The sequence below is a fragment of the Lingula anatina genome, chromosome 1, assembly GCF_051362555.1.
Source record: "Lingula anatina isolate TDL-2025a chromosome 1, LinAna3.0, whole genome shotgun sequence".
In the NCBI taxonomy this organism is placed as follows: Eukaryota; Metazoa; Brachiopoda; class Lingulata; order Lingulida; family Lingulidae; genus Lingula; species Lingula anatina.
This window is the reverse complement of record NC_141767.1, coordinates 52,539,485-52,562,232: the sequence shown is the minus strand read 5'-3', so window position 1 is coordinate 52,562,232 and position 22,748 is coordinate 52,539,485. Positions and strand designations below refer to the sequence as shown.

Sequence of the window (22,748 nt, the reverse complement as noted above, 5' to 3'; positions counted from 1 at the left end):
GTCTTGTTTTTCTGTTGTGCACAATATGATGATCTTCTTTTATCCTGGTTAGCAAATGGCTGTCAAAAACCAAAGATCAGTCACGTGTAGAAACAGATCAAATTTATTTCACACCACATCTCTGGGCTCTTTACATTGTAAATATCTTGCAATATATTCACAATATGCAGTGTGCAAATTTGATTACAATATGCATTACATGCAACAAAACTGGAAGAATTTTATTATGGCATATGCTGTAAATGATAAGGTACCAAAAATATACAAGTTTCTGTTAACTTTTTTTCAAAATGCACAGTTGTTGAGTCTGATCACATTCTTCCAATTCTGTGAGCTTACAAGTAGTAACATTTGAACTATCCTTTACATGTTAGGTAAGCCTTTGGCTCAGCCCATCAATAGTGCAATTCTAAGCATTATCTTATTAATCAATTCTTAATGTCTACAAAGTTCCATATTCACCCTTCAGTACAAGTTTTATACATACTTAAGCATTAAACTTAATTTGTTTCATTTCCTATCCCAAAGGAGATGTTCCACTTTACTCCTTGGATAAAATCATTTGTCTTGATAGGATAAAAGAATAATTTCAAGAGCTATGAAGCAGGTAATAATGAACAAGTATAAGTCGCATTTATCAAATAACTTACACAGCTGAGAGACGTGCATTTTTTGACATGACCTGTTCCCTGCCCTCCTAACCACCTACTTCTATGTTGAAGTGAAAATATGTACTTCCATGATTTACAAGCATCACCTACCCACCCCCCTCCCATCCACATTTATTGGCAATTGTACAATATGTTTTGTCTTCATTCTCAACAGTAATCTTCACCCAGCAACAAAGGGAACTGTCACCAAAAATTAACTGTTCTTAAAACAGGAGCACCACACAAAGTCCAGTTTTTCAATATCATGTTCTACAGTGCCATGAGAGTCAAATTTACAGGCCAACGTATCACACATGGAGTGGGATCATTGCAATATGTTTTGCTCTTTGCTGTCTTTTTTCTACTGTCAAGGGTAAGAGATCAGTAATAGTGCTGTCTGATCCAGCCAGTTTACTTCCAGTACTCAGACTAATGTCACTCCAGCAGCTTGCAGGTATTGTTGTAAGAAGGTGGATGCATCTGCTTGAAGGCCTGTGCTGATCATAGGCAATAGCTGAAACAGTAGAGGGCAAGATAACAAGCTCCATTTTTACAGAACAAAAAAGTCATAAAACAAATAAACAGCAATTTATATGCTAACCTACATGTTTGTTTATGGAATGAATTATTTCGAGCCAACAAATTCAATTCACCTACTACAGTTCATCTTTATCTGCTTTTACCTTTAGCAGATGGCTTCTACAAACTATGTGCAATACCCCCCACATACCCATGCACACACACACTTACCCTTCCCGGGTGTCCTGCCGACAGTTTATATAGACTTTGTGCTAGGTGAATCTTAGCATCAGGTACAGCAGCCACAGGGTCATTCTCCTTCTTGCCAGCAAACATCAGCTGTGAGTATGCAGTCTGATAACCTGGACACAAAAGGACACAAATTATTACTACTCATTTTAATTAAATTTAATTAAAGGATTTAATTATAACATCTTAGCATATTTTGTACTCTTCAACAATGCTGCTATAAAATACACTGTGTAAGAATTCCCAAAACAAGTTGTAGTTTTTCCATAAGCTCTTTTTTTCCACAAGCCAACTTTATAGATTTCAAATTCGTCCTTTCACTTACCTTTAAGACTGCATCTGAGTCACTCTGAAATCCATGCTTAGTAATATTTACACAAGGACTAGAGTTTACATTTGAACTGAAGTGAATACAGATGAGCTTCCACAACATCATACCTGGTGTTTCCTCTATTTCAATGAAATGTTCATCCTCTGGAATTGTATCATCTTCAGGGAGTTCAAACAATCCTATCAAGGCTTGCAGCAAAGGAGCCCTGAAAAAGAAATGAAGGTCAATGGTATACTACTACTTTCTTTCACCCCAAAACAACATTTAAAATATATCTTGCATATTTCGATTTTTTGTATGTAATCAAATTGCAACATAAAAAATATCAAATCACATTTCCCAAAATCACAGAAACCACCTGTTGTTAATCTCCAAAAAATTAATGACCATGCACAGATTCAATCAGCTCCACTAGTGCAAATTATTCTATAGGGCAAGTTACTCACCAAAACCTTGAATATTCTCCTTCTATCATGGCGGGAGCCTCTGTGAGCATTTTTGTGATCCCCACAGCACAGATCTTTCTCTCAATAGAACCAGACACCTTCTGCACATCCAGGACAAACAGTCGTTCTACTACCATTCCAAACATTCTGAAGAGTAAACACTTATTTTTAGAACAATTACACCAACACTTGCATTGACCAAGTCAAAAACTCAATGGCAGTGCACAAATCACTGCTATCATTCTAAGTGATTCCTGTACTTGAAAGTACGTGTAAGTTCAGTTTCAGTAATGTAATCCAATGCTGTAAATATAATCCCTGTAATATATAACATAAAAAGTGACAAAAATATAGAAACATATAAAACATCAGAGCTTTGCACTACTTTATACCTACTTGGGTTGAATTCCATCCACCATCTCGATCAAAGTGTTAGCAGTGAACTGAATGGCATACAAGCAGAAAAACACCAATAAACCTAAAATACAATGTGTAATATTATATTTTACCAACCAGAAGATGATGCTGATAATACATGAACTGTGTAAAGTCTACTGCCAATGCTTTTAAATGTACTTTCTTTAATGTAAATGAAAGTATAAAATTACGTACAACCCTGACTGGTGCTTAAACCACTTTTGAGAGATATAATATTTTATAATTTTCTCTGGAACTTACTTTTGACATATTTAGTTGTTTTAGAACTTTGTAACCTTTGGAACAATAACACAAAGACCTGTTTCATGTACTGAGATAACACATCACTGAAAATAAAAAGAACAATGTATTTTGCAACACACTAATTATAAAAAGATAAAACCTTTAAACGGGCATACAAAATGGTTTTAATTGGAAATAATACACAAAAACAGCACTTTCACAACATCAAACACTTTAAAAAAAACAAGATCTCCTTCAAATTCAACATCAAACACGTGCCCAGTATGTTGAGCAAAGAACTGAAAATTGCATTTACATCCAGCAATTGAAACATACTGACAAATGTCAGACATTACGCAGAAAAAAGTGCACCAAATAATGTTTTGGCAAATTGTGATGCTAAGTTACAAAATGCTTTAAAACAGCATTCTTACCCTCTTACATTATTTACTACAGGTAAAATGGACATTGAAAAACTAGCAAGTGATTCAGTTGAGTTCCATGGGATATAAAAGCCGCTGAAAATGCTATGTGAAAAAAAAGGGGGAGGGGGGTAATTGCCGTAAATGTAAAACAATCATGCCGATTTCGGAAAGCTATCTGCCTCTTTGCCAAACAAAACCACTAAATTGAAAGTAAAACAAAAATACGGTTTGGCAGTTATGGGTCAAACATCATGTGTCGAACAGTAATTGCAGTAAATGTAAAACAATCATGCTGATTTTCGAAAGCAATCTGCCTCTTTGCCAAACAAAACCAATAAATTGAAAGTAAAACAAAAAATATGGTTTGGCAGTTATGGGGCAAACATCATGTGTCGGATAGCAACAGTGACGACATGGACAAACAGACCAGTCAGAATATGTACAGGCACTTGAATATATAAAAAATGATTTTATCATTATAAAGACAAAACATTGATCAAATAATTTATTATTACATCTTTAATTCCAACAGAAAAAAAAGTTTCTTATACAATACACAGTCAAGCTTATGGTATTAAGTAATTACTGAATTAAGAGTTTATTGCCAAATGACTTACGCTGGTATATGTTGAATAATACTGTTGATCAAATAAAAACCTTCATGGTCATTAGATTTTGAAGCAATCAACTTCTGAAATATGCCCAAGAGGCCATTCTGAAATAAAGAAAGACCATTTCCACTTTTTTAAACTGCAACAGTTAACTACTTGGTCTTTAACACATTGTTTTACTAGCAAAGTAAAACTTCAGCTTCATCTGTCTTAAAAAAAATTTTGACATCTTTTCTTATTTGATATCAGGGAATTAAAAATCAAAGTTTGTTATCCAATCTCAAAACTAGAGGATCAGAGAGGCGATACCGCCTCCGAATATTGTACCACCAGCTGGAGCAAGCGCATTCGTATAGACCCCCACATATACAAAATAAGGAACACAGCCACCAGTCTTGTGCTTGCCAAGCTGTAAAAATTCAGTCAACAAGAATTTTCAAAATATGAAAAAAATATATATATAACTAAAAATGGTACAATCAAAGTTAAGTTCATCATAAGGTAGGTCAAAGGTCAATTCCAAGGTCACAGTAAATTGCCAGTATATGACTTCCTATTCAACTTCAATTGTAACTATGGGCCTATCTCTGCCAGGTTTGGAGTTAAAAGAAAAAGAAATTAGCAGAGTTCAGTTCATGATAATAAGTAGGTCAAAGGTCAATTTCAAGGTCACACTTAGATTGCCAGTATATGACTTCCTATTCACGTTCAATAGCAACTATGGACCTATGGACCTATCTCTGCCAGTTTTGGAGATAAAGGAGAAGCAAAATATGCAAAGTTCAGTTCATGGTGAAAAGTAGGTCAAAGGTCAATTTTAAGGTCACTTTTAGATTGCCAGTATATGACTTCCTATTCAACTTCAATAGAGACCATGGACCTATCTCTGCCAGTTTTGGAGATAAAAGGGAAGCAAAATTTGCAAAGTTCAGTTCATGGTGAAAAGTAGGTCAAAGGTCAATTTTAAGGTCACATTTAGATTGCCAGTATATGACTTCCTATTCAACTTCAATAGTAACTATGGACCTATCTCTGCCAGTTTTGGAGATAAAAGGGAAGCAAAATTGCAAAGTTCAATTCATGGTGAAAAGTAGGTCAAAGGTCAATTTTAAGGTCACATGTAGATTGCCAGTATATGACTTCCTATTCAAGTTCAATAGAGACCATGGACCTATCTCTGCCAGTTTTGGAGATAAAAGGGAAGCAAAATTTGCAAAGTTCAGTTCATGGTGAAAAGTAGGTCAAAGGTCAATTTTAAGGTCACATTTAGATTGCCAGTATATGACTTCCTATTCAACTTCAATAGTAACTATGGACCTATCTCTGCCAGTTTTGGAGATAAAAGGGAAGCAAAATTTGCAAAGTTCAGTTCATGGTGAAAAGTAGGTCAAAGGTCAATTTTAAGGTCACATTTAGATTGCCAGTATATGACTTCCTATTCAAGTTCAATAGAAACTATGGACCTATCTCTGCCAGTTTTGGAGATAAAAGGGAAGCAAAATTTGCAAAGTTCAGTTCATGGTGAAAAGTAGGTCAAAGGTCAATTTTAAGGTCACATTTAGATTGCCAGTATATGACTTCCTATTCAACTTCAATAGTAACTATGGACCTATCTCTGCCAGTTTTGGAGATATAAGGGACTAAATGTTTTAATTTTGGAGTTACCATAATGTGCCACAAATTTCCTACAGAAAAAATTAATTAAAATAAAGAAAAGGTCATTTTGGTCAAAATTCTTGAAATAGGAGGTGCTCTGAAGTTCCAGATGTTCAAATTTGATGAAATAATGTCATTTTTGACCACAAGTTGTCTGCTTTGCCAAGCCTTATGTTTTATTTTTCCGGAGTTCAAAATTTATTATCCATTACCGTACTGCACATTTTGCTTTCACCACCAATATGTACTTTTTGATACAGCGTAACTCGAAAACGGTATGGAATACAAAAAAACGGAGACCACCTCCAGTGTTGGGCTTTACATGCTCTACAAAATGCAAAAAAGAATGGGTGTCTAGAATTAACGGTTCCCAAATTAGAGACAGTTTTAAGTTTCGATATCTTATGGCCGCTACTCCCGTGAAAATGCACCGATTGACCCCAAATTCACAGAGATGAAAGATGACCCGAAGGGTAACAATTTCCATTAATATTATTAGTTAAGTCTGTGTGGTATCTGAATAAGGCCGCAAATAATTTTTTTTTCGGCAAAAATTTTGTTTTTTTGAAAATTTTGGCCTTTTTGACCTTGAAATAAAGGTCAAAGGTCAAATCCAAGGGCATATATGAAATCTACACATATGACTTTTGGAAAGCTGTCTGTAGAAATTTTTCCCATAATTCCTTCCGTAGGGGAGATAATTAGCATTTAATTTTGCCATTTTTGGACAAGGGTGCATTGCAATGAGTGCCACACCTAGACCCCAATACCGACAAAGCCCAAATTTTACGTGGAACGAGTTGAGATTATAGGTGACCTAAATCCAAGAGATGGGTATGGAGGCCCTTACCGTCTAGGAGGAGAAGCGGTAACGGTGACTTGGCGGCGGAGCCGCAGGAGCCGGCGGAGCCGCAGGAGCCGCAGGAGCCGGCGGAACATACGGGTTGGGACTAAAACCATGTGTACCGCCAGCGCCTACGCTGGTGGTACAATAATCCTTATTGACTGCTGCTATGCTACTGAAAAAAAAAAAAAAAAAAAAAAAAAAAAAAAACAGCTACATTTTATCAAGGTCAACAATAGCTATCATTTAACAGCACTCACTACTTTTTCAGCTCCAATAGACCTTGATCCTTTCTCTATATAGGCCTGCAGTAGTCTGACAAGAGGAGGTATGTTGCCTGGTCTCTCCCACAGTACAGGTGTCAGGAGGTGGGGGAACAGGGCCATGTAAGACTCAGGAATACTATCTACGTGCATCTCCAGTAACAGAGATAAAATTTGGAACACATATGGTATGAACTCTAGAACAAACAAATAGAAGACAGTTAGTTTTCAATAATCACTGGTGGGTCACACAACCCCACTGACCTTATGAGCATGTATTTGATGATATCTAACTGGTGTTTTTGGTCACACAGTACTGATTTTACATTCAGCTTGAACCTCTCTCTGTAGATAGCAGAGATTTTCATGTCAATATGCAAAATTCAAAAAGTTATTTAAAAAATTGCAATTTTGTTTTATAAGTATAATCTACTTATTTTAAAAATTCTGTTGCAGAGAGAGAATAGATTATTTTCTAAATATTTTGACTTAAAACCCATTTTTGAACTGAAAAGAAACAAAAATTTCTCATGTCCATGATCAGGTGAAAAAAAAACTCAGTCTCTAACACAAGGTCCCACCTACCTTGCACATCTTGTTGTAGAATTGCTTGAAAAGGAGGAAACAATCCACTCTCAAAGCTGGTGACAGCCTGGAGGTCTGCTTTACAGGTGGATCTGATGGCTATACAGATACTTTCAAACAGATAGTGGTTGAAGTGCGGTTTACTGGGATTCTGAAAAATATTCATATTCATTCAACTATGAATTCTTTTCAATTATTATGTAAGTGATTAATATTTCAAAATTTCTTTTCCCTTAAAACGTAAAAGGCAAATAGAAACAAAAAAATCCTGAATCCTACTACAAAACTGAAATTCAAAGTTTCATCTTACAGAAATATATAAATATATTTTTTAATGTTTTTTACTCCTTTTAATTAACTGCACTGTGCTGGACAGGAAGAACACATTTTTAAAGCTCCTGATATTTTCATTAGACTAACAATTTAAAGAAAGGATTAATACTTATTAAATCAAGAACCAGAAGCTTATTCAAGTAAGGCAAAATAACCATAGGATAAAATAAATAATGAATCGCAGCATTTCAACAATCAATCAGCTATGACAAAGGCATGGGTGTACCCCTCTCTGAAGCCAATTACAGATGGAATATCCAAAATAACAAAAGTGCATCTAACCACAAACTGATGGCAGTGATAAATTTGGCAGAGAACTACACATTTATTCTCAAAATAATAAACAAGACTGGTGTGAACTGACGGCATCACAAGAAAACCAATGATCTTTTAAACCCCCTACACATATGCATTTAAAAAGAACTTTATCAGAGTTGTACATAGGTCAACTTCATATATTTTACTTCCTTGGCCTGAGGTTTGTTTATCATCATGATACCAAAACAGACTTACCTTGCTTACTGCTATCAGTTTTTCTGTCAACTTGCCAATTAATGTTCCAACATATGGCAGAATACCATCTTGTAGCATGGAGAAACTTCTCATGATGGCTTAAATATAATCCAATGTTCAAGATCTTAAATATTTCTTTTATCCCATTTATATTAAAACTTCTAACTATCAAAGACCACCAAATACCAAATACTTGTTAAAACAATAGACAAACAAAAAACATTATACTCACAGGCTAACATGATAGAAACCAAAATATGCCACGTAAAATGACCTCACCTTTCATCACATACTCATTCTCTGAGGACCCTTCATGTTCCAAAGCCTTAAACAAATTTACCAGTAAAACTTCCACATGGCCTTCCATCTTTGATTTTGTGATTCTGCAAGAAAAAAATTTACAGTGAAACTTTCCGAAACCTAGAGGCTAAGTGAAGTTCATGTAAAGACATTCAACTACGTGATGCCTATTAAAACCTTAACACATTCCTTTCTCTAAATAGATATGTCTATTTCTTTCTTTCTTTCTTTCTTTCTTTCTTTCTTTATTTATTTATTTATTTGTTTCCTTGCTCAAATTTCTTAATGTCTACCAATCTGTCAAATACAAAAATTATAGATCAAAGCTGGTCGAAGAAAGGCACAGTTATTCGAAGATCCAACTACTAAATGAAATTTGCAATTAATGTTCAAAAATTAAAATAATGAACAATATTGAATGATACCAGTCACTGAAATATTGTTACTTAGAAAACAAATTGTGCACCTTTTTCATTTTGAGGGGTTTCAAGAGTGTGATGAAGCAAAAATGACCAAAAGTATTGTTGTACCAAAAGATGTTCCTTAGGAATGAAACCAGACCATACGATGTGTAAGCCAAACAGATGATTCAAGGAAATTACTTACGCGGCACCACCCTGTGGATGTCTGACTGTGAAGATCCTCTCCAGGGCCAGTGCAGCATAGGTGTGGCAGACCTGACTGTTATCCAGTAAGTGGTTCACTAGCAGAGGAACACAGGCTATGATGCTGTCTACAGGGAGCTTGGTAAAACAAGGGAATAATTACAGGGACTGCCTACATCATATCCTTTCAAAACTATAGATACTAAAAAAAGGTACAAAAAATATTCAAAATGTTTCTGCTTCGTTGAATTTTTTTTTCCACAAATCAAAATTTTCTTCAAACTCTGAGTTTGTATTTCACACCTACATCTTCTTAACACTCACCTGATTACGGAAAGTCATCACATATTTGATAGCATCAGCTTTCAAAACTGGAAATTCATTCACTAAAACAGAACAGTTTTAAATTAAAGAGCTATGCTTTGTGATTAATAAATATTCAGTGATATGACCGTTAATAAATATGCCCCCAACCCCCCTCATGATATACAAGAAAAAACAATATTTCAAAAGCCAAGTCCATATTAACTGACATACAACTGATGATAAAACTTACCATTTGGAGACTGGAGGTCCGGTACAACATGGGCATTGAAGAAATCATTGACATTGACTAGTTCACTGGTCTGAGTTATTCCATGCTGGAAGAAACAGTAAAATCACCATGAAATTCCTGAATGAATCTGTAGACCAACATCAATATCTATTTCTCAAAATTATTCATAACAATCTGTATCTCTATAAAGCACAACCAACATCTCTCTCTCTCTCTCTCTCTCTCTCTCTCTCTCAGGAAACATAGCTGCACATTTTTAGTTAAAAGGGGAGACTGCCTACAAGTTGAATAGAAAAAAAAGAGGAACAAGCCCCGAAAAGTGTTTGAACTAGAGGATCAGAGAGGCGATACCGCCTCCAAATATTGTACCACCAGCTGGAGCAAGCGCATTCGTATAGACCCCCACATACACAAAATAAGGGACACAGCCACCAGTTTTGTGCTTGACAAGCTGTAAAATGCAATCAACAAGAATTTTTAAACTATTGCAAAAAAATATAGGGTACAATCAAATTTAAGTTCTTCGTAAGGTAGGTCAAGGGTCAATTTCAAGGTCACAGTAAATTGCCAGTATATGACTTCCTATTCAAGTTCAAGAGTAACTATGGACCTATCTCTGTCAAGTTTGAAGTTAAAAGAGAAAGAAATTAGCAGAGTTCAGTTCATGATAACAAGTAGGTCAAAGGTCAATTTCAAGGTCACACTTAGATTGCCAGTATAGGACTTCCTATTCAACTTTTATAGTAACTATGGACCTATCTCAGCCAGTTTTGGAGATAAAAGGGAAGCAAATTTTGCAAAATTCAGTTCATGGTGAAAAGTAGGTCAAAGGTCAATTTCAAGGTCACATTTAGATTGCCAATATATGACTTTCTATTCAAGTTCAATAGTAACTATGGACCTATCTCTGCCAGTTTTGGAGATAAAAGGGAAGCAAAATTTGCAAAGTTCAGTTTATGGTGAAAAGTAGGACAAAGGTCAATTTTAATGTCACATTTATAATGCCAGTATATGACTTCCTATTCAAGTTCAATAGTAACTACGGACCTATCTCAGCCAGTTTTGGAGATAAAAGGAAAGCAAAATTTGCAAAATTCAGTTCATGGTGAAAAGTAGGTCAAAGGTCATTTTAAGGTCACATTTAGATTGCCAGTATATGACTTCCTTTTCAAGTTCAATAGTAACTATGGACCTATCTCAGCCAGTTTTGGAGATAAAAGGGAAGCAAAATTTGCAAAATTCAGTTCATGGTGTAAAGTAGGTCAAAGGTCAATTTTAAGGTCACATTTAGATTGCCAGTATATGACTTCCTTTTCAAGTTCAATAGTAACTATGGACCTATCTCTGCCAGTTTTGGAGATAAAAGGGAAGAAAAGTTTGCAAAGTTCAGTTCATGGTGAAAAGTAGGTCAAAGGTCAATTTTAAGGTCACATTTAGATTGCCAGTATATGACTTCCTATTCAAGTTCAATAGTAACTACGGACCTATCTCAGCCAGTTTTGGAGATAAAAGGAAAACAAAATTTGCAAAATTCAGTTCATGGTGTAAAGTAGGTCAAAGGTCAATTTTAAGGTCACATTTAGATTGCCAGTATATGACTTTCTATTCAACTTCAATAGTAACTATGGACCTATCTCTGCCAGTTTTGGAGATAAAAGGGAAGAAAAATTTGCAAAGTTCAGTTCATGGTGAAAAGTAGGTCAAAGGTCAATTTAAAGGTCACATTTAGATTGCCAGTATATGACTTCCTATTCAAGTTCAATAGTAACTATGGACCTATCTCTGCCAGTTTTGGAGATAAAAGGGAAGAAAAATTTGCAAAGTTCAGTTCATGGTGAAAAGTAGGTCAAAGGTCAATTTCAAGGTCATAGTAAGATTGCCAGTATATGACTTCCTATTCAACTTCAATAGTAACTATGGACCTATCTCTGCCAGTTTTGGAGATATAAGGGACTAGATGTTATAATTTTGGAGTTACCATAATGTGCCTTAAATTTCGTACAGAAAAAATTAATTAAAATAAAGAAAATGTCATTTTGGTCAAATTTCTTGAAATAGGAAGTGCTCTGAAGTTTCAGAAGTTCAAATTTGATGAAATAATATCATTTTTGAACACAAGTTGTCTGCTTTGCCAAGCCTTATGTTTTATTTTTCCAGAGTTCAAAATTTATTATCTATTACCGTACTGCACATTTTGCTTTTACCACCAATATGTACTTTTTGATACAGCGTAACTCGAAAACCGTATGGAATACAAAAAAACGGAGACCACCTCCAGTGTTGGGCTTTACATGCTCTACAAAATGCAAAAAAGAATGGGTCTCTAGCATTAACGGTTCCCGAATTAGAGACAGTTTTCAGTTTCGGTATCTTATGGCCGCTACTCCCGTGAAAATGCACCGATTGACCCCAAATTCATGGAGATGAAAGATGACCTGAAGGGTAACACTTTCCAATAATATTATTGGTTAAGTCTGTGTGGTGTCTGAATAACAGGGCAAAAAAAATTTTTTTCGTAAAAAATTTCATTTTTTTGAAAATTTTGGCCCATTTGACCTTGAAGTAGAGGTCAAAGGTCAAATCCAAGGGTATATTTGAAATCTACACATATGACTTTTGGAAAGCCGTCTATAGAAATTTTTCCCATAACTCCTTCCGTAGGGTAGATAATTAGCATTTAATTTTGCTATTTTTAGACAAGGGTGCATTGCAATGAGTGCCACACCCAGACCCCAATACCGACAAAGCCCAAATTTTACGTGGAACGAGTTGAGATTATAGGTGACTTAAATCCATGAGATGGGTACGGGGGCCCTCACCGTCTAGGAGGAGAAGCGGTAACGGTAGCCGTCCGGCGGAGCCGGCAGAGCCAACGGAGCCGGCGGAGCCGGCGGAACGATCCGGACGGGACCGAAACCATGTGTACCGCCAGCGCTAACGCTGGTGGTACAAAAATGGTAGTGCAATACATACTTTTTGTGTCTGTGCCTTGGCAGCTAGTGAGGTCACTAGGTAAATCGCAACATCTTTATTCTTCCAATTGGTAGCTGGATTTTTAGCATATTCCTGATTACAAAAGAAAATATAGAATTAGGCGGAACTCATTAATATCTATTCAAAAACCGTACTTTGAATTTCATGAAAAAAAAAATACAGAGCACTTTGTGATTTATTTGCCTACTGCACTGATAACTTGCACGATTATTTCACTTACCAATAACATGGCCTGTACATATTGTGAGAAGTTCTGAATAACTGGGCCTTCAAAATTTTTACTCAAAGCCTTAACGAGGTCACATGCAGCTCTTCTCCTTGTATCAATATCTGAAAGACGTTTTTTAAAAATATTTTGCATACCAAGGCTGACAGTAATTTTATGCATGCATGTTTTCTCATATTTCACACTGTCATTTCGCTGTCTGAACAAAATCTTTAATCACACCACAAGGCAATTGTTAAAACTGCATCTGGTATCAAAGTGCCAAATTTAAGTACTGCAATAGCTTTGCCAACCTTTTTACACTATCATGTTACCAACAAACACAGCCACCCTTAAGATGTCACAGTGCTGAAAACTCGGCTCACACTCACTTACAAAACTGCTATGGTATCTCCCCCCCCCCCCCCCACACACACACACACACACACACACACACCTGAACCCTCTATGTCTCTCCTTATGTATTCTTCAGGATTGTCCTCAAAGGTCTCTTCATCAGCCGCTGCAAGGAAGACATGTCATCCTTATATGTTAAGTAAAAATCCAATAACTATACAGCTTCTTAAGACCTGAACCACAATTCAGCACTCAGGCATTGCCAGAAAACAATTCCAATTAAAGACACATATCTATGATACTATTCATTTATATTCTTGATTCCACACACTTTCTCCTTATTTTCTAAACTGCAAATAAATGAAAACACAATGTATTTGTAAAAACACCTTACCTCTAAACTGCATGTTTGGCACAATCACCTTTTCACAGATGCTATGGAGAGTCTCGGTGGCTTGAAATAAACTTTTGTAGCCTGGTCGCTCAGCCACAGATGCCAAAAACTGGATAGCATTACTGACCAGCTAAAGAGTAATTGATGAAATTCTTGATGAAATTCTTGAAAATAAGACAGGTATCTATGCATTCATATTGGACAAGGAAATTAAGTTTATCAAACAGCAAATTGATAAATAAGAAATTAACCATGTTTAAATGCACCATAATGATATTAAGGTACACAACCAGTTGCATGATTGAAAATTTCACGTATGAATTGAACTTAAATTTTTCTATACAGAAAATAATCTGACAGTTAAGACATGTTATGTGAAATAAAGAAAAACAATTTCTTTCTTTAATCATTTTTTGGCTTGTCTTACCAAATCGTATTTAACCTCTTGTCCAGTGGTTACCAGCAAATGCCATATGGTGTCCACAAACTTAGGTAAGTGGTTACAGAATTCTTCATCATACTTCTGAGCATACAGTGCCACATTATCACAGATCTGGGATTTGACATGTTCCAGCAAGCCAGCTTCTTCTTCATCCTTAGCAAATAATTGTTTTTCTTGATTAAGTATTTCTCTAATGATGTGATCTTACTGAATTAGAATCTTTCAAGTAGTTTCCAAATCCCATTTCTAACACAGAACTGATCTCAATTCTTATTTGTTTCAACTGTTCTATCTCAATAATACAAAATATCAAATACAGTGAATAAAGCAACGCAACTACATGTAACACCATGGTATTTCTTACCTAAGTGATTTTAGATCAAGAAAAGTTATACCTGAGTTTGTAGTAACTTGTTATCTACTTGTAGGAGAGTCAGAAAGTTGTTCATCCAGATTTCCATGTTGTCCTCAAAATACTCCGGCAAGTCCTGCAAAATAATATTTTCAATAATGGATGAAAATGTTTTAAATTTTATTTTCTGTTTTTATTTAACATATTTAGGCTGTCCAAAATGCTTTCAATCAGAATGCAGATAAAGCACTAGCCAAGTAGCATATGTACATTTCTATCCTGACAAGTTCTTTGACTGACCCTTGCAGCCAAGTGTAGCCTACAGTTTTTAAAAAGATTTTATGATTTATGTGTCCAACACAAATATGGGTAGCGGTAAAAAAAATAATGCCCACACGTGCCATTAATATCCCTGAATCTCATGTAAAAAGTCATATACTGCATGACTACGGTCCATTTTCAATTACAGCACAGAAAAAAGCATACTTGACAAATGTATGCATCCTATGATAAATAAGGTAAAAACAACATTGCTATCCATCTCACCTGAAAATTTAAGCTGTAGAAAATCTTGCAGATGAGAACCAGAGAGCTGAAGATCACCTTCAGGGCCTTGGGGTCACTAGCGTGCTTGGTGGCCAGCTCCATGGTAGCCTGGAAAGACACATTGTAATTCAAAAAAGGGAGATGACGATGAAATGAACTATAATTGATTTCCAATTTTATAACGTGAGAAAGATCCACTCATTTAACGAAATGTGAAGTTCAACCAAGGCTTTCTATGAAACTTCATATTATATTCCACTTTAGAGTATCATTAAAAACACTTCTGCCTCCATGCACAAATCCTCCATGTATAAAGTTTTAAAATTTTGCCACCGTGAAATTGAACTCTATGAAAATATCAAGTATGTTTTACTATATGATGCTGCTGGTTGGCTGGTGTTACTTCTAGGTAGTTCAAACAACTGCCATGAACTAAATTTCTGACACTTATCAAAAATGTATTTTATCAAAATTTACCTTGAAAAGTTCTGTGAAAGGTGCAGCAAAGTTGTCCAATACAAATTTTATTTCTGTCCAAAGCTCCTGCGACTTGAATTCATGACGATATCTATGCAGTACAATAAACAATGTTTTTACAAAAATCTTTTAGATTTGAATCCAATCCTTTTTAAACTGTATGCTACAAGCTTAAGGCATTATCATTATCAGGCTAAGAAACAAACCCCATTAACATTTACAAAATTCAGAACAATGTCACTTTTAAAATAAGTGAAAAATACACCACATGAATATGTACTTTGGCAAATGTTTGAATTTTATAACAATCACCTTTTAAAAATTGAATGGGCTGTTCTCAAAACTCCATTAATAATGTGAAAATCTCCACTCTGAAATTTCCCCACCATCTCCACCAGCAAATCTGGCCACTTGTCAGGAAAGTCCTCTCTTCCTATGATACTTATAGCATCACTTAGCTGCAATAACAACAGAGTGACATATAACCACCTGTCCATTGCGACCAGTTTAGTGCTCTACTAACCAAGAAAGTAAAATCCATATATATATATATTAATGGTCTAAAAGCCTAGTAATATCTTATCCAAGTGCAAAATACTCTGAACTTGTTATTCATTTATTACATGTAACTCACTTGATTTTGTATTTGTTCTGGACTGTTCAACATCACTCCCACTATAAGCCGTTTGATAGTGGCTCTGTCATCAGGGTGGATTTTGTCATGAGCCTCATCCAGCTGTTGCAGCAGAAAAAAAACAGAAATGTATGTAGAGTCGACCAATACTTTTCACTCCTAACAGAGTTTTGACATCATTATAACACACATTTACACATTCCAGAACTTAAGAACACTAACTCACCACTCTCCAGTTTCTTTTGATATAATTTTTAAAGGTGATAGCTGCACTGACTCTGATGTTGGCTTCTACCCCTGGCTTATCCAGTAAGTTCAACAGTAATAGTGGGTAATTCTGATTCCCCTCAACAGACTCCAGAAACTTTTCAGCTAAAAAATAGGTAAAAACATAACTTGGGTCATAAATGACATGAATTTAACTTGGCATTAAATACAAATTTAATGCATCATGCAAGATTTTTTGCTATTTTTATAACTAACTGAGACAGATAAACATGTTTTAGACATAACGTGACAAAATCACACAAGAAAAGTTAGTACAAAAATAGTTCTCATTCTTTGATCATGTTAAATGAGTTTTTATTTTAAATCTATACATCTGACTGCATTCAGTGCGAGTACCAATGGAGTGATCTACCTAGTGTGATACTTTCATTGTGAACCTAGCCTTAGGGTTCATTCCAATTGGAACTATCGGTCTACCTCCATAGATAGATCCAACTCCATGGGACTCTCACTGAATGCAATCAGTTTAAGAGATTAACACACCTCCTGGCGCCGAGTAGAATACAGAAAAGCAGGTGAAATCTTATAAGAAGACACTGGAAACAAGAGGGTGTGTTAATCTGATTGCATTCGGCGAGTCTCCACGGAGTTGGGTTGATCTATGGAAATCATAAGTTTCTATGGGAATGAGCCCTTACTAACAGCCAATGTAAGAGAGTTTGTTGCCGTGAAAAAAATATAAGCATGATGTGATATACTGGATACATTTATATACAATATTCATACCAGGTCTCCTAACAGCAGGATCTGGGGACAAAGTCTGAAGCAGGTAGTTGCCCAGGGTCTGCAAGTTAGCATCTGTGATTTCCATGATGAATCTGTAAATGATTACAATTTGGTGCTCATAAAAACATATACATTTTAAAGACATATTTTTCAAAGTATGTTGAAGGGAGAACTGGATCCTTTCAAATAAAAAAAAATTTGAACAATACAGCCTTCTACCACCCATTAAATGTATGCATTAAATGTATGTTACTTTTTCAAAACAAGAAAAATCTATAATTGTCTGACTCTCTCACACAGTTTCTGTATTTACTGAATGTGCTAGAGTCAGAACACAAACCATTTACATGTAAGGTGAAATCTATTCGTGCTTGAAAATAGGTTAGTGGTGAATTTGGAATTGATGGGTGTCTGGATTTCCAAGTGCCACTAACCAGGTGTTATCCTGAAAATGAGTGAACAGACCCAGATTTTCTCTAACCTTACTCCAGAAATCGGTGGCATTAGACACACCCAGGAAAGAAAGTATTATAAAATGTCCTAAAATGACTCCAGTAAGTTAAACAGATGACACTTAGAATAAACTACCATAATACCACGATATCAATAGGTATTAACGACAGTCATCGAGCCATATATCACAGCATGTTCATCTTAACTTTATCTGGGTGTCACTGTCAACCGGCGACAGACTGATACAAAAACTGTTATTTTGACAGTCAGTGCTCAGTAGCACCAGCTGTTACTGATCACTGCATAGTTTAAATAAAGAAATAGATATTTTTGTTTTGGGCTAAACATTCCAGAGATATGCAAAATAAAACTTTAAATCATAAACTTCCGCCAAAACACATTCATAAAATTATAAATACAGTTTACTCACATGTTCAAGGTTTCAAAATGGCGCTTCGATTTTCACGAGAATTCTCGCACTAACACTGTACAATCGGCAATCCTCGGCTGATTCCGCAAGCTCCATACTTGTTGTCGAGTGCGGAGATATCCGAGTAGTTCCGAGTGGTGAATTGAATGAAAGATGGCGGCGCCCTGTGCGTCTTGGCGACGGCATTGATTTTGCCCAAGAACGTCGCAAAGGTATGGTTTTTAGGATATGTGTTCCCTGAAAAATCCTGTGCAATAGCAGCGACACCATATTTATACATTATAATCAGTTTAAGTACATAACCTTGAAGTTTAAATGCAGAAATGCCATCAGCTAGCGGAACCAATACCTGGCAAGACTACGTGGAAATCACAGTTCAGACTGGTCATGTTGGAAAATTTGCCGTTCATGGATTGCTAGGCGACAGGTGGGCATCAAGTTTGGGATTCCAAGTAACAAAAGCAGAAATTGCGTCCCTTGTTAGAGCATATATAGACCCTAGTCAACTTCATAAATATGGAATAAAATTGAATGGAGTTACATACGTAACGTTAAAAGTGGACAAAGACTTGATTCTCGGGAAGAAGGGAAGCACTGGTTGTGCAATAAGTAAATGCAAGCAGTGTGTTGCTATAGGTGTATATGATGAGGGAATGCACCCAGGTGGATGTACAAGTATCATTATGAAACTAGGGGACTATCTTAGAGAGGCAGGGATATGATATTATATAATGGACCTCCCCGGCAGCAGTCAGATACCAATTCCACAGCCATGTAAAACCTTGGGATTAGTCTTATCACCAAAGACAGTAAGGTGGTAGATAACACATCCACCTTAATGCACTTGCTCTATGAGCAAATTTTTCGGTGAGACGATTTAAAGAAAAAATTAACAGTAAAATATACATAATTACAAACTCTCCTACCAGGACATGTGAGCCATGACAGTATACAGTGACATTATATATTTAAAATACAATAATGAGTGCTAAAAATATATATTTGTATTTTTATTTTTTGTCGCCAAAGAAAAATTTTGTATGCTTGTTAGATTTAATATTTTATTTTCATACATACTGACAATATTTCTTATTGCTCAAATCTGAAAAAGAATAATGTGAGTGCTTTTGTGTTACTAAAATTACAAAACAATTTTACTTGTGAAATCAATTTTTTGTGCTGGATGCCATTTGTTTTACCTCATTGGCTATATCAGCAAAATTCTATACTGTCAAATATTGAAATTAAAGTGAGCTGTAATCAAAAGGAGTTTATAAGCATTGTTTAACTAATTGTTACATATTATATGACAGTTTGCACAAAAACCTATCATGTCCCGCAACACGAGTTGCTGCTTACTGTTATCAGGGTCATTAGAAAGTTAAGGCAGTGGCAACAAAAATCATTTTACCATGGATTTTTACACTGTGACTGCTCATGAACCTTTTCAGACAATGTATTGGTGTATTCATTGTTTATCAGTGCCATTTCTGTATGTTTGAAAAGGTGTAATGTTTGTAATTAGAAACTGTTATTTTTGCTCTTTATATTGAAATTTTATCTTTTTAAAATGTGCCATACAGATTAACTTCCAATCAAGGTATTGTTTGTCTTCTAGTTAAAATATGTTATTTTCGTTCTACATATATATTATATATTTTAACACTTGAAATTAGAATGTGCTATTTGTCTATTTGTAGAACAATACAGAGACTTCATGTGCATGTTTACATTTATGTCTATTCCATACTTTTTATAGGAATAGAATATCATGTAGTAAAAGGATTTAGTGCTTATTAATGTGTGATCATTCACAATTATGAATCCATATTTTGTGATTATCATTTAAATAATAAAAATCCTTTGTTAAGTGTAAGCCCAGTTTAACATTTATGTAATGATCTTGAAAATTGGCCAGTCTTTGATTGTAGATATTTTCTGGCAGGTCCAAGAAATGTCAATGAAATTTGACAGTTTGAACGCATGTAATAAATTTAAATAGCCATATATACGCTACAGAAGATAATATATTGGTTTTTTAGTCTTCTGTGACGTATATATGGTGTCGTTTTCTATTCTAACGATAATTTCATTTAACCCGACTTAATATTTCAATAGTTTATCTTCTACTTCTTGTAAAGGAAGCATTTTTATTCGATATGTTAACGCTAATTCTTGGCCTTTCAACTTCCTTTTGCAAATATCAACTTTTTTTGTCCGGCTATATACCATTGTTAAAAATAACCATTATTTCTGCGACAACTTTGCTATTGTATATGCATGATGTTCGAACCTGAATAACGCTGTTATATTCATTGTTAGCGATAGGCAAGTGATTTACTGTGTAGTGAAATAGCATGGCCCTAAATGTCACCTTTTAGTTGTCTACGGGTAGGACTGAAGAAATTCAATACTGCCATCCCTCGACGGCTTTTCATTAATTACTGTTCACCTGACCGAACTTTATCGAAACATGGCGCAATATTTATAAAGTGTTTCATTGTGCTTAATTGTTTCTTACAATCCTTTATTTAACATCATTACGTGACGTGTTTAGGGTCAAACCCATGACTTACAGAACAGTTTAATCAGGGTCAATACACCTCTTTTATATGGTAAACAGCCGATAACAAACGCTTACAAAATCGATGTTTTCTTAGCGACAATCTACACCGCATACATTATATTTACACAACGCCCGATTCTTCCTGAGTTTGTCAACCGATTTACGGGCGTGTGTATCTAATCTAGGGTTTATGCTAATATAGACACTGTTGTCACGGTTGCGCATCACGTACTGTAATGATCTGCGTCGCGCAGGCGTTCGGTCTAAGGAAGACGGGAGGGTACAAAGAGAGAACCATAAAAGAGCAACATCAACGTGTTATGGATTACATGAAAGACTGGAAATCTTACATTTCGGACATTTTAGAAGGATCAGGATATGTCTCAAAAGCGGGAATATATGATCTGAACGGATTTGAGTTGGCGCGAAGCGAAGGGCTTTTTGTTAGCAAAGACGAATTGAGAACTTTGAAGGAATGCATTCGTTACCCAGATATTGCTTATAGGGACGGAATTAACGTTAGCGGTCGACACTATGAAGTCATGGTAGCGGACGGACAACAGGGGCTCTTAGCAAAGACTGGGTTGCATGGAGTAACGGTGTGCCAAACTAGAACAATGGTTATTGTAGGAATTCATAAGGAATATGTACCGACAGCCAAGTGCAATCAGGTCGTTATGGAACTGGGGGACTTCTTCGTTTATCGGTCTTTATGACAACTTCAAGAAACCTTCACTGCAGATTTTCAATATGCCAAAGTTTAGAAACATATATATTCATTGGGCTATAAGCGACTGAGAGCATTCTGCTTTCTTTTCAACAAACACAAGTACGCATTAAATTGCACGTGACTGATGTGGAAGATAAATCATTAGATAGCATCAAATTATTACCGGCGTTTTTGCGAGACGACAGATTTGCAAGTGGATTTCTAAAGCACGGAGACACCAGTTTAACAAACCCCCATGTTGACAGAAGATCGATCGGATTATGTCTGAATACCAGGACGTGACATGTATACGAACCAACTTTTCAACCTTTTATTTCGGTTGTTCATGTATATGGTGACTCATGGCAAATATTTTGTCCACAAAAAAAGAAAATATTACATGTACGTCTACCCAGACAAGTAATTTACTCAAGTCATAATGATGCCGCGCCGTATAAAACGGTGCCAGAGCACGGTGCCAAATTTTAAGGTTAAAAACGCGCTATGCAACTGCTTAGCTTTACTATTCAGTGAGATATAGTGACGTTGTAGCACAAGGAGAGAGAAAACGCTTCACCGTGAGTGATCCACACACCTCTTCCTGCTCATATATGGTTCTTTGCATCCACAGATACCAAGTCTTACGACCGAAGAGGTTATATTCAGCAATTAATTGTAAAAGACTATACTGACTGATACTTTTAAATATATTTATGGACGTATCAAGGCGCAAATTTATGTCAATGCCGAATTAGTAGCTTTATCAACACCGTGGACATTTTAGAACAGGAGGATGCTATTTACACGTCCAAAATAGCTGTTGTATGATACTTTTTAAAAGTTAATGAAAATTACTGTTATTTTTCTAACCTGCGATTATGTAAATAGATAAGTTTGAAATTTTAATAATAGGTATAGTCTGGAAACTGATATTTGACTTTACCGAGGCACGAACCAAAATTGTAAACGACAACTTTAATTATTTATCGCTCCAACTAATCAAAGTAGATCTGAAGAGATATTTAATCATTTCTAGCATTGTTATCTTGCGTAATTAACTACTGCTTGCAATTTCCTGCGCAAGTGGAAAACCCCACAAAGCAATAATTAGAAATTAGTACATTTTGGTAATATATGCCTTTCTTACTTTTTTTTTTTTTTTTTTTTTTTTTTTTTTTTTTTTTTTTTTTTTTTGCTATCTGTGGTGTCGAAAAATTGTCCCCTTTCGTCCTTCTATAAAACTGTCACAAAATGAAAAAAAAAACAGTCGTTATGAGTTTGGGTACAGAACAAATACCCATCGACCATGTTTTTTATCAGTACGTGCACAGTTTATACCTAAGAAAGAGGAGGATGGAACACAACTTCCCTTGAGAATATCCTGTTACCCTGTGCTGAATCTTCCGTAATTTCAATCCTGGTTCCGCCACTGTCAATTGGTTATCAGGGGAATTCATCTGGTATTTTAAACTAGTGACATTGCAATTTTAGATGAATCAAACTGTATGTCATACGGTCTTTTTAGTGATGTACAACCACATTCACAAGGTCTTCTTTTTCGATCTTTTATGGAGATTAAACTTTCTCCGTACGGGAACTACCCGCTAAAATTAATTTCTCCTACTCAGT

The 22,748-nt window shown here is 35.5% G+C and overlaps 1 protein-coding gene across 1 annotated transcript; it reads right to left on the bottom strand.

Annotated features, from left to right (window-relative positions):
• Positions 1 to 87: 87 nt before the first annotated feature.
• LOC106160786 (exportin-2) lies at positions 88 to 17,912 on the bottom strand. Its single transcript, XM_013537533.2, has 27 exons — positions 17,845 to 17,912; positions 16,962 to 17,053; positions 16,174 to 16,319; positions 15,948 to 16,049; positions 15,626 to 15,771; positions 15,314 to 15,404; positions 14,837 to 14,944; positions 14,334 to 14,426; positions 13,924 to 14,091; positions 13,497 to 13,626; positions 13,203 to 13,268; positions 12,761 to 12,870; positions 12,520 to 12,612; positions 9,547 to 9,631; positions 9,315 to 9,376; positions 8,992 to 9,128; positions 8,365 to 8,468; positions 8,086 to 8,183; positions 7,240 to 7,390; positions 6,652 to 6,851; positions 3,898 to 3,995; positions 2,874 to 2,959; positions 2,592 to 2,673; positions 2,196 to 2,342; positions 1,857 to 1,954; positions 1,401 to 1,531; positions 88 to 1,164 (listed from the first exon to the last, which is right to left on the bottom strand). The coding sequence occupies exons 2-27, from the start codon at positions 17,044 to 17,046 to the stop codon at positions 1,075 to 1,077; spliced, it is 2,907 nt and encodes a 968-aa protein (XP_013392987.1). The 5' UTR covers positions 17,047 to 17,053; positions 17,845 to 17,912; the 3' UTR covers positions 88 to 1,074.
• Positions 17,913 to 22,748: the final 4,836 nt, after the last annotated feature.

Bases quoted from the DNA above. Each gene is read 5' to 3' on its own strand.
- LOC106160786 (XM_013537533.2), bottom strand. From the start codon at position 17,046: ATGGAAATCACAGATGCTAACTTGCAGACCCTGGGCAACTACCTGCTT. The intron at 16,050-16,173 runs GTGAGTTAGTGT...CTGCTGCAACAG, and splicing joins TCAAAAGAAACTGGAGAGTG to CTGGATGAGGCTCATGACAA. The intron at 12,871-13,202 runs GTGTGTGTGTGT...AACGTCTTTCAG, and splicing joins GAGAGACATAGAGGGTTCAG to ATATTGATACAAGGAGAAGA.